Source organism: Nuphar pumila, chromosome 15, assembly GCF_984573655.1.
Source record: "Nuphar pumila chromosome 15, dmNupPumi1.hap1.1, whole genome shotgun sequence".
Lineage (NCBI taxonomy): Eukaryota > Viridiplantae > Streptophyta > Magnoliopsida > Nymphaeales > Nymphaeaceae > Nuphar > Nuphar pumila.
The window spans coordinates 30195843-30208517 of record NC_143263.1 but is presented as its reverse complement, the minus strand read 5'-3'; the positions used below and the strand labels follow the sequence as shown (position 1 = coordinate 30208517).

Here is a 12675-nt window from a genome sequence, read left to right as displayed (position 1 = left end):
TTTAGGATAAAGCCATAATTACCAACAAGGCTTGCTCTAATTTCTAGTGTTTACTTGTTTAAGCTTGAAAACAGGGTTCAAGCACAGCCCACTAGCTTAATAAGTCTCAAGCTAAATCTAGCCTTTAGATGAGCTGAGCTCCAGCCAGACTTATTCATGACCCATGGACAACCAATAAGTTCTATTTCATAAAACTGGCTATAAATTACACTTATGATAGTTTTACAGTCAGTTTTTCTGGTAAAATAGCCAGAATTCCCACAATTTGCTGCCAAACATGGTGAAAGAAAACCTATTCACAGATTGATTGTGTTCCATGACCCAAAAGCCCATATTATTTTCTTGTGTTCCCAAAACTTCCCTTGATCCACATGCAGCCTAGGAGAAGTGACCTTTTTTTTTCTTAGTGAAAAAACCACTGCTATGGTTTGAACGTCTCATTACCAGCCGAGAGGTGTCGCATTTACCTTACATTCAAGTCGGTATCCCGGGTGTACAACTTTATCCCGCTATACCTACGGATAAAGTTGTACAAACCAGGGGTGCGGGCGCCTTGTGGACAAGTGACTTGCCATTTTGTTTCTTGCCAAATTGTTCTGATAATAACTTTTGGTATGACATGATGCGTGCTGAACCATTAGCCTCACGCTGAGAAATGCCATGAGGGGGATGGGGGCATCTGCAGAAAGCTACTTTAAATGGTACCTCTCTTTGAGAAATTTATGGACAATTGTTTGTTTCTTTGTGAAACCCATCATTATCTCATCGAGGCCATAATGATTTGATATTCTTGAAGTCATTCCTTTATTCTTGATACTCCATGATCTGTTACCCATAGGTTCTATTAGATAAAGTTCTTTGTTTCCTATGCTCTTAGGTCTTTTTTTTTATTGTAGCATAACTGTGGACTGGTACTACAGGAATACGTTTTAATATATGGGTATTTCTTTTATCAACTAAATTTTGGTGGCTTAAAAATAAATTGAGTGTTTTTTTTTTTATTTTTTGTAGTTATATTTTTTATTTTTTATTTGTGGGAAAATTCACATACCCAACACACTCGTTTTGTTAGTTATGCTGGTATTAGCATTTGGTGCACCCTCAACATGACCAAGTGGTCCTGTTGTTACTGTAAGTTACAACAAGTTGTTGGTAACTCGGTGAATCCGATGCTTATGTGTTTCTTGTTCGGATTCTTGGGTTATTCCTGGTAATTCTTAATTGATTGAGTGAAACGATTCGTTTTTATTAACTTATTGATCGAAGAGCAAATTATGTAAACCAAAGTTTATGTTTGCTCCTCTACTTTTTCTTTTTCCTTTTTCTAAAGTTTTAGATTTTTGGTGAGTTGTTGAATTCATAATTACATTCTGTTAAGGTTGGCATCAGTTTTCAGATTTTTATGAAGAAAGTTCTACTTATTAAATTGTTCATAAAATAAGGGAAATCATTATTGCCTGTTAAGGTTGGTTTATTGATGGAATAACTTGTTGCTTATGATCACATCAATTTTTTAGCAGGGCATCATTGTGGGTCTCACACACAATGTATGGATTGGTAGCTAGTGGCTCCCAATGGAGGTAGATCATCAATTTCAATTTGGATGATACCCACATCGCATGTAGAATAAGTTTAGATAGTTGACACTTAAGGCTAAAGTAGTTTCCCAATTTCTACTGCTAAACAATATGATGATTACTAGTGCATAAGGTTCATTCTGTTTGTTATTGACGTTGTTTGGATAATGCATATTAGAACAACTTTACTGATTCCACCTATCAGAATCATTAGAAACATACCACGTCACTGAGTTGAATAAATTTGAGTTTCTGCATTGGGCTACAACTTGTACAAGAGGATGGCATATCCTGTTCAAATGCAGCTTTTTTGAAAGCTTTAATGGATAGAGTTTGTGATTTGAGCAACTGCTTGTCCAAGAGGATGGCATGTTTAGGTTATCATGTTTAGACTCATGAGGAGCTTTTAAAAATCTATATATTTACTCCAGTCCAGTCAATTATCTCAGCAGTGATATCAGTTCATATTGTCTGCTGCAATTATGATGAGAATCATGATGGGTGGGAACATATCCACACCATGCTTCCAGACTGGTTGCTGGGAGCAAAGGTTCTCTTGGTGCAAAACTTTCAGTTCCCATGGCTTGGTCACTAAATGCAATGGTTACATCCTTTCCTGCCAGCAGTATTTACCTTGAATTATTGTTTGTTAGCTTGATAAAGTATATCATGGTTAATTATTGGAACTTACTAGTGCGTGAGTATGATTTCATACAGACCCATGTGTTTTGAATGGAGGCCCTTTTATCGGATCCAATTAGCATGTGCTGTTTCTTGGGGAAATTGCTCATTGTTCTTGGCATTTTATGAGAAAGCTGACATCTTGACAGAAATTTGTGAAATATGACTGCACCATTAGCCAAATTTTGACTAACCTGGAAACGAAGTTCATAAAACTGCTTTTTGTTAAGCTGCTATGAGTGGATCACTGCAAATAAGTTACATTGGCTTCAAATTCTGTGTTTTTTCCTTATATAATTAATGTTTGGGGACATTGAGATTTTTATGGAAATTCTGAAACTTTGGAAATTTCATAGTCAAGTTACAAGATACAAGGAGTTTGATGAATGGAATCATATTTGAAAATTATACCACGAATTATGTTTCGGATTAGGTTCAGTAACACCAAAATCAACATTGACTTTTTTTTCTTAATGGACCATCTGGGGGATAACCCCATGGTATTTGAACCCAAGGCCTGTTGGTTATGATAGTGCATCCTAACCATCTAACTATCTCATCCGTTATGAGTTGTTTTAAGTTATACAAAATTGTGTAGAAGAAGCTAACTTCACAAATTGAAGGTTGTTCGACTCTAGCTGGCTGAACTGGTTAAACGTATGATTCATGTTTTGATATAACTTCCAGAAATTATATTAGATGGTATGCAAGTAAATGCAATCAGTTAGGTGTCCAAGTTATGATAATCATACCCAGTGCTTATAATGAATTAATATTTTCTTTAGGCAATTATCAAAAAGTGTATCTCCAGAAAGGTTTGAATATGTTGCATGGAGACTGTCATGATGTTGCAAGGCTTGGTCCCTGCAAGTTTTTTAAGAATATTTCTGTTAAAAATCTAAAGCTGACAGTAGTAAATGGTTTGAAAGCTGTTTCTCCTAATTTAATTTTGCATGATCCAGCTGCCTTTCCTTTCAGATATACCACACTTATTTTGTTGGTTGAGTTATATATTTGCTCATGAATTTCCGGGTTTTATGTAAAAATAAGCATCTGCAAGCAGTAATCCACATAGGTGCATCTTCATCCCAAGATGCAGCCGCCCGCTCATGTCCTGGGACACATCAGGACAGCCCCAGGATCGACTCTTTTGTCCCACAATTTTGGGTCAATCCGTCCTTTGTTTGCCACACAAGAACCCATGGTGGGCAGGACACACTCGTCCAATGGGGCAAGTGCATCCCCCCATTCAAACAGGCCCTATATGTCATATGTTGTTCCCTTATGTCTGATTATTAGGGTTCACTGTAAAAGGTTAAGCCCATAATTTTCACATCTAGTAGGTTTAAGTGCTTCAATACTCTGTTTAAATTAAGAATTCAAATGTTGACCATCAATGATCTCATGCCAAACATGACTCTTCACTTCTTTTAGAATCAATCATGAAGAATCTAAACAATGGCATTTGTAGTCTTTTATCAATCCTGTTATGTCTAAGAATTCAAATCTTGGTCATGAATGTTCGCATACCATGTGCGGCCCTTCAATTCTTTAGAATCAATCATGAAGAATCTGAATAATGTCCATCATAATCTTTTACTAATCCTATTATGGCTTATCATCATGCTTGTTTAGTAGTAGTAACAGATTATAGTTGATGTGCTTGTTCTGTGTTCATATTATGATCTGTTCAGTGGGCACATTACAATGCAATGTCACTTTGTCAGTTGCCTTCTTCAATCGAAGCACCTCTTGTGCTTTTGAGGAGTTTGTCGTGCATGTGTATATTAAACTTTTGCTAGGTGTAGAGCATCCACTATTTCTGCAACTATCCTACTCTGAACTTTCCTCCGTGACATCTCATTGTGTCTTTTTTTTTTCAATGTCAGCCATAGCAGTACACTGTTTCTAGATTCATTTATATGCCTAGGATTCAGGACATGGTTCTGATTGATTCTGATAACAACAATATGTGTATGTCACAGGTATGATTGTGGATATGAATTCTGATACGTGTGTTCTGAAAAAGAAGTGTGCATACATGTGTGTGTGTAAGCCGGCAACCAGAATTACCACTATAATGGGTATGCTTGTCATTTTTGAAGTACCCATGGTATATGCCAATCTATAATTTATGTTCATAGAGTAAGAAATGGGAAATAATATTTTCATCTAAAATTCAGATGAGTAGCTTGGTAGAATTTATTACACATAATTGTTCATATCATTACTGTAAAAAATTATGTCTTCACATGTTGCATATTCTTGATGCTGATGCCTACTTTTAGTAGCATTTTTTCTGTTCTATTTATTGGCTAGAAAAGCTGTTGTTGTCTCAAAATGAAATCTTGTCCCTGTTTTATGTGATTTGTATTCTTATGACTTGATTGTCATAGCTTGTCCAGGTCTTGCAATCAAGCCCAATCAACAGGCAATTGCAAGTGCGAGAAAAAAATATTGTCCAATCGCTTTCAGAACAGGTGTACTTGGAGACAATGCAAATGAAAGAAAAAGACTCAATGCAATTTCATTTGACACACCAATGCAAGAAAATCTTGGCTTGCTGGATGCCTATGATGATGAATATGGTGGTGCCATTGTTGATCCCGAGTGTTTGCCATCCTGCAAAAATATGTTTGCTTCCATTCTTCAATCATCACTTTCTTATTGGAAAATGAAGGTAATTGTTTTGCATGTGTAATATGTTTATGAGTGGATTTACATGTATTTCTGTATGTCTTAGGCATTAACTTTTCAAGTACATGTCCCTGCTCATGTTATAGTAGTTTTTGAAGTTTTTTTTTTGTTCCTACTTTTATGGTCATTTTCTCCTAATACTGTTACTTGTATCTCCTGAACATTTTAGATGAGGATCTGGTATGGAAAATCAACTAAATCATGAACTATTAACATTGAGAAATACTCATTTATTAGTTGTTATGACTATTGTTCAAATGCTACAATTTGCATAAATGTGTTTTTTTTTATCAAGAAAAATCATGCAGTATCGATGATCAATCAAATGCCCTACCCCCTCAAGAAATGAAGTTGCAAAGTGAATGAACAGTGAATTGGTTAACAATAACTAGTCAATGGAGTGTAATCTCTAGCAGCTGCATATGATTAACCATCTGATGGACATAAGCTACATAGCCAGGACATAGCTGTTGGATATTTGCATAACTGCTTTCCACAGCATGTTGCTCTAGAAGCAGTTTATGGGGGCACAAGTACACTAGCAAAAACAAAGTGTACTGGTAGTATGGACTTGTAGACCCTAAGAGAACCAAATTACATTCTAGGCATTATATGTGCCTTTGTGGGATTATATCCATATAAGTAGTTCTAGCTTTACTTGAGAGTGAATAATCAATTTTGGGAAGGATATGTGACATGTGTAGAACCCTTTGGTGAAAATTATGTTACTAATTGTTTGTTGGATGTGCAATTCAGGGTAAGAGGGGCATATGGCTTAAGATATTAGCAGAGCAATCTGATCTTATCCCAATCGCAGTAAAGGTAAAGTGTGTTTTTTCTTTATTTATTTCTTGTTTTGCTAGAATTGAAAATTTCCATGCATTGAATGGGCCTCAGAATAAATGCCATTATGATTTATGTTTTAGCAAATGTGTGCACAAAACTCACAATTTTTAGTGGCATAATTGACATCCTTGTCTATCTACGTGCTTGTGCATAAATATTGGATATTTGTAATGATATTACAAATATCAGTGAGAAATTGAATTCCTTGTTAGATTGTTATTTTAATAATATCATTGATACTGTTAATGGCATCTTGCTAAAAGTTTAAAATAGATTTCTCATAATTATTAAAAATGTTTTTTTTCTGCAAAATCTCGGAAAAACCTTCACCAGTTATGTAAAAGAAAATTTTGACCTTGTGCATTTTGATGCCTTCAGTCCACCCCCTTATTGTCCAAACAGTCACTATTGAAGAGAGATGTAACTGAATCAAAGTTTGTCCTTCCATAAGCTAACTTCCACTATCTTTGGGTTTTTTCGTGTTTTGATGGCTAGGATCATGATCTTTTGTTCTAAGTAGTCATATTTATGTTACTTCCATTAGCAGTTTTTTCCAACATTTGTTACGATTCATCTCAGCTCTGACCCCGATATGTTGTTCGGGATCTAGATCCGCCCAAGGGACCCAGTCTGACAGGGACTGGAGGATGCTCTTTTCTATTTGGATTCTTATTTTTGGTCTTTTATTTCTTTTAGGACTCTTTGGTAGACTCTATAAATAAGTGTTATTTGTTCTTGATTAATTATGAATGAAATTAGTTAATTAATTCATTTTTTGTTCTCTATGTTCTTGAGCCCTAATCCTAGAAGGAACACCCTTTCTCTCTCTCCTTTTCCTCCTCTTCCTTAGCAACAACCCACCCAGAGGGATCAATATTCTCCCTCTGTCCTGTTGCTGGCCCTATCTGACGCAGAGTCTATCCAGATCGAGAATGGATTTCTCTCTTTCCCGGATTTTTTCTGTGTCAGATCCTTTCGTAGACCGGATTTATAGAAATTGTCCCTCCCTAGGGGTCGAGTTTCTATCAATGGTATCAGAGTAAATGTGTCCTTGAAGCGATGGCTGGCGCAATCCACCACACATTTGTTATTGTGTTCCGAGAGATGGAGTCACGATTGTGTGTGATGTTCTCAAAGATGACAAAAAAATTGGTAGATGTAAAAATTCGGGAGATCAATGCCATCATTTCAGCAATTGAGATGCTCTATGGCTTCCTGAAGGTATATGGCAGCAAGGAGATGGAACCCTTAGAGGGCACCAACCTAAATGCCGTTAATTCAGCTTTAGAGGCGCTGCATTGGACTCTTACTAGTGTCTCTATATGGAACTAGCAGTTGTAGGAGGACTACAACACATTGGGAACATCATTCCCTGTTTATGAACAAGAAATAACAGCTTACAATGTGTTCGAGGGTATGCTGAAGTCAAGCCAAAAGAGCAGCACATGATGCCACTCGAGTGTTGAAGCACATACCATGGATGGCCGGAAAGAACCCTACCCGCCGACGGAAGCCACCCCAGGCCTGCAACCGGGTGGCGATGGCAGGAACCACCGACCCTCTCTCCCATGGGGCTAGTCAAACGGGAGAGAGAACGGGATCCCCTTTCAATCCAACAAAATCGCAGTCGGCCTCGCTTGCGCATGGGGAGCAGATCCGGCTGTCGGCGCTCCCATCACCAGCGGAGGCCACCCGCTGGCCGGAAAAGACTCACTAGGTGTTGCCCTTTGCTTGTCGGTGCCACCCTCCCTCTCTCGGCTCCTACTGCCTCTGATGCCCAACCCTCTTTTGTTCGCCTCTTCCTTCCAACAACCATCGGCGGCACTCCTAGCCACCAGATGGGAGGCCACCCAGTCCATATCCAAACCAAGATCGGATCCAGACCTTGCATGTCCTAAGACCCAATCCCATCAGGGCACGTGGGAAAAAACACACCTAGTGTTTGACTCTGAAGGTGACAACGATCGGTTGCGGCAATAGTTTTCAAAGAGCTCTCGCCTTGAGGATAAGGCTAGTTTGAGAGGGGTGAATTGTTATAAACCGTCTCAGATCCGACCCTGAAAAGTCATTTAGAATCCAAATCCTCCCAAGAGACCCAGTCTGACAGGTACTGGAGGATGCCTTTTCCTATTTGAATTCTTATTTTTGGTTTTTTATTTCTTTTAGGACTCTTTGATAGACTCTATAAACAAGTGTTATTATTCATGATTAATTATAAATGAAATTAGTGAATTAATTCTTTTTTCGTTCTCCCTATTCTTGAACCCTAATCCTAGAGAGAACACATTTTTTCCCTCTCCTCTTACATGTCTTCCTCAGCAGCAGCCCATCTAGAGGGATTGATATTCTCCCTCTACCCTACTATTGGCCCTATCTGACGCAGAGCCTATCAAGATCGAGAACAAATTTTTCTCTTTCCTGGTTTTTTCCTATGCCAGAGCCTTTTTTATGTCGGATTTGTAGAAATTGTTTCTCCCTAGGAGATAGGTTTGTATCAACATTCTTGAATGATACATGTTATGAAAACTTAGGTTGTTACAATTTGATTTGTAGATTTGACTATCCATGCATGTGTATTACTACGGATGTTGTTTTAATTCATTTTTCATATCTTTGAAAAACTTGGCTCATTTAGGAATTTTCTGGCATGTACTTGCAGGAAGGTTTCAAGTATCATCATGCAGAACCAGGATATGTAATGCTAACATATTGGCTTCCTGATGAACCTTGTGTTCTTCCTGAAAATGCCTCACATCAAGTTGGTGTAGGGGCATTTGTGATGAATGGAAATAGAGAGGTATGCATTTATGCAATCTTGACTGACTTCCCTGCCCACTTGCTCCTTGCTAGAAAATGTTGAGTTTCTTCTTTGAACATTTTGAGCGAATAATGAAGTTTGATTTAGCAAGTTTGGCTATGTACATCTTGTTCCAATATGTAGGTTCTTGTGGTGCAAGAAAGACAGTGCAATTTAATGTGTTCAGGTGTATGGAAACTACCAACTGGTGTTATTCATAAGGTAAAAAAATACGTTGGAACTTATTTTTAGAGATAGAAGGCGAAAACTTTCACTGTTTCATAGAAAAATTTACTCCTTTATTGTCATAACCACCATGATCATTTTTATCTTTAGTGAGCAACTGGAGATGCAGTTACTTTGGCTCAAGAAATATGAAGGACTTTTTTAGTGCATTATTTAATAATTTATGGAATATTCTTAAATTCATACTGAACGTAAGCTAGATTGAATTTTATTTGTAGGTTTAGTCTTTTCTTTTCTTTTTTTCTAAAACGAAAGTATGGAATTGGAATGTCAACTTTGATGTCCTATAATTTGTTTTACTTATAGCACTTTGTGATTAGCTGAAATGCTAGTTCTGAATATATGTAAGTTTTGCCAAAAATAATGTACCTTATTGTCCCCTTGGTATTTCTATGAAATTGTTCCAATGTTCAAACAGTGACTCACATCAATTTTAAGAAGTTCCCAGCTTCCAATACCTTGCAGTCTGTGAGGAAGTATTGCAGTAATGGGGACCTAGGCATGCAAACCTTTTTTAATGACTAGTGATATTTTTCCTATTTGTTCTTTCTTTTTCCTTGATGGTTATTGGCACTTTAAAAAGGTACTAAAATGGATGAGATTTTGACTGTTTTCAGTCTGAAGAGATATTTTCTGGAGCCATACGAGAGGTGAAGGAGGAAACTGGTGTAAGCAAATGGGCACCTCATTGTTTCCCCTTTTTTCTGGCTATTTGTGGTGTACTGCAATTTGCTAATTCTTTTATTCTGTTTTTTTTTTTGTTTTTTCAGATTGACACTGCATTTCTAGAAGTGATTGCATTCAGGTAAGAGCAAAACAGGTTATCATATGGGAATGGGAATGGGAATGGGTCAGTTCATACCTTAGTATTTCCTTTTGTGGGTTTCACTAGTCATGAAGCCATGACTATATGAAACTGAATACTTCCTATTATGCTTGATCTAGGTCAGTACTGTGTCAGAGGATTAGTTTAGTGGACTAGTCTTGTTTATGATAATGTTGTGTGTTTGATGAATATGTTCCATTAAATGATTTTTCTTTGTTTCTCAATTTGTCCATGGTGCATGCTCTGTGGGACAATACCTGAACAATCTCTTAGTTGTGTTCCTCATCAATGCTTTACCATTTCTTCCTTTGTTCCCTTCTTTCCTGTGCTTGGTCTGCGTTCTGTTGGTGTATTTACTTTTCTCATATACATGCATTCATTCATCATATTTCTGTTGCTCTGTGTGTATGTGTGTCATAGTGATAGATATTGTCAATATGTTAAAATATTTTTTCCATATATTGTAAAGCTAGACTTTCCCAAGACCTCTGATATTTTTTATATGTTATTTTTTAATGTTATTGATAGCATTCCACTTATTTCCTATATTTTAGAAAAACAGGAAGAAAAGGTAATTTCATAATTGTATTTTCATTATTTGCCAAGATTTTCACCATATGGAAAAATAAAAATATCTTGAGAGATTGACTGACCAAGGTAATATTGTGATTGCACACACCATATATATATATATATATATATATATATATATATATATATATATATATATATATATATATATATATATATATATATATATATAGAGAGAGAGAGAGAGAGAGAGAGAGAGAGCTATCATACCTGCCAAGAGTTATGCTGATAAAAGCAGAAATATGTTCTTAGTTTAATTTTGTTGCTTTTTTGGAGAATATTTATGTACCCTTGGATTGGATGCTTTCATATATAGGTTTTTATTTTTCTTGTTTTTTATACTCTCATGCTTACTATTTTCTGATGTTAGAGTATCTTTTTTATGTTCTCAAGAAACTTTCTTTTCTCTCAGCCTTCCAGCTGCTGCTTTTATTCTTATAGTAATGTAGCTCACTTCTTGAGCTGATGTTGCATCCGACCTTCTGGACCTACCACAGAATTTCTTGCTCTTAATATTCTTGGTGCTCTATGGTTGCACAATGTGTAAGTTATGTCACATGGGTGCGGGTGCGGGGGTGCGGCACTTTCAAAAAACTTGGGTGCAGGGGTGCGGCAAATATATATAAAGTCCAAAAGTAGGACATAAATGACCTTGGGTGCATTGACTGCACCCAGGGTCAGGTTTACCACATCGGGTGCGGGTGCAGCACCTAGTTGAAGAGTCCCTGTGACTGTGTAACGTGCACAATACTGGTACCTTTCATATGGATTTTCCAGCTTCTACTATTCCAATCACAGCTACCAGGGAAAAGGACAGTCGATCCTAAATTCACTCCAAAAGTGGCTATTGTTTGCTAATGTAAGCACCCAAATTTTCATGAAAGGTTAAGAGACAATGAAACTAGACCTAGACTTGTCTAAAGCAGTATCCATTTGAACACTCGTAAAACCACGTCTTCTGTTGGGCTGTTGCTTAAAATGCAGCGTCTCCTTATGCCTTCTTAGACTTGATTTGTGACACTTCATGAAGTTTAATGAGTTCCCCCATCCACAGCCTCCTTGGTCATCTCAGATTGTAAGAGATGCTATGTGCAGTGATATAACAATAAACATTCTTTGGTCGAGTCATGTCTTAGCTGAAGTTTGTAAAAAAGGAAATGGAACCAGTCTGTATCCAACTGGGGAATTCCCCAAGAGGGTAGCTAGGAAAACAAGTGGCCGCGCTTTTGGACATATAAAGACTCAAGAATGTTATAAAGTGACAGCATGTACAACATCCTGATCTCCTACCATGTGTAATTTTTAGATCAGATATAATTCTATGAACGGAAATTTCTATTGGTGTAGTACATGCCTTTTCTTCAAATTCAGCCTTTGCCATCACCCTTTTTTGCTACTTTGTCAATTATGCTTTCTATTTGTAATTCATTTCTGATCATCGCTTCCAAAATAAAGCTCAGTGATGCTACAACTATTTCAACTTAATTTTAACAAGAAAGCTGATAATTGGGGAACAAACTGACTTAAAATTTTTCTGCTGAATCTAGGCACGCCCACTGTGTCGCATTTGAGAAATCTGATCTATTCTTCATTTGCATGCTAAGGCCATTATCCTCTCAAATCACCATCGATGAATTGGAAATTCAAGCAGCCAAGGTAAGAACTGAGGCTTCAGTTTCTATTGTATCATATTAGTCATGTCCTTAATCAAAGACATTTACTAAGTATTAATTGTAATTTCACATGTAGTGGATGCCTCTTGATGAATTATTAGGGCAACCATTCTATGAAGATGATCACATGTCAAGGAAGGTGTATGAACTTTGTGTTGCAAGCTTTGAAAACCGTTACAGTGGATTGGTGACCCATCAGTTGCCCTCAAAATTTGACGGTACTTCTACCTATGTTTATTTTAGCAATGCTGGCAGGAGTGCTGGGGACATTCAAGTGTAGTTTGCTTACAATGTAATGGAATGTGTTTACCTGTTAGCTCTCTGATTATCTATACCTATTTCATTCCTCATTCTTTATCTGATTATACGAGTTGTCACCCCATAATATGGCAATCTCATGTTTCAAACCTGTAAAACCTCGACATGTCAAATTAAGGAGACGACCAATCTAGACATGAAAATGCAGAATCGTGTCCTACTTTCTTCGTAGAATTTGAAGTTCTGGGAGAAATAATCCATAAACGAAAACGAAAGCAAGAAAATGAAGGGGATACTGACAGAACCTAAAAGTAAAACCTGCATCAATGTGCTGTCAATACTGCCAAATAGATGAACGATATTCTTGACAGCAAACTAAAACCTTGACTCGTGGCAACAAAAAACTGCACTTATTGTTCAAATGTGGCAGATCCTCACAAAATTATTTGTCTACTTTATTAATATTCAAAATACAATATCTTG

At 36.9% G+C, this 12675-nt stretch overlaps 1 protein-coding gene across 5 annotated transcripts; it reads left to right on the top strand.

Moving 5' to 3' along the window:
• The first annotated feature begins 836 nt into the window (after window positions 1-836).
• On the top strand, window positions 837-12250 carry LOC149814986 (nudix hydrolase 8-like). Of its 5 annotated transcripts, none has more exons than XM_089988943.1 (10): window positions 837-940; window positions 4244-4342; window positions 4655-4938; window positions 5712-5777; window positions 8461-8598; window positions 8743-8820; window positions 9462-9512; window positions 9615-9649; window positions 11809-11917; window positions 12011-12250. In XM_089988943.1, exons 1-10 carry the CDS (start codon window positions 937-939, stop codon window positions 12212-12214), a joined length of 1068 nt encoding a protein of 355 aa, XP_089845069.1. In that variant the 5' UTR covers window positions 837-936; the 3' UTR covers window positions 12215-12250. The 5 variants fall into 5 exon arrangements, with proteins under 5 accessions (XP_089845069.1, XP_089845066.1, XP_089845065.1 ...); XM_089988940.1 differs by lacking the exon at window positions 837-940 and adding an exon at window positions 2028-2180 and having other exon boundaries at window positions 4664-4938; XM_089988939.1 differs by lacking the exon at window positions 837-940 and adding an exon at window positions 2028-2180.
• The last annotated feature ends 425 nt before the right edge of the window (window positions 12251-12675 follow it).

Excerpts from the sequence above, each read along its gene's own strand:
- LOC149814986 (XM_089988939.1), top strand. The coding sequence starts at position 2,060 with ATGATGAGAATCATGATGGGTGGGAACATATCCACACCATGCTTCCAG. Across the intron at positions 4,343-4,654 it reads CAGAATTACCACTATAATGG|CTTGTCCAGGTCTTGCAATC; the intron begins GTATGCTTGTCA and ends TGATTGTCATAG. Across the intron at positions 9,650-11,808 it reads CTAGAAGTGATTGCATTCAG|GCACGCCCACTGTGTCGCAT; the intron begins GTAAGAGCAAAA and ends TGCTGAATCTAG.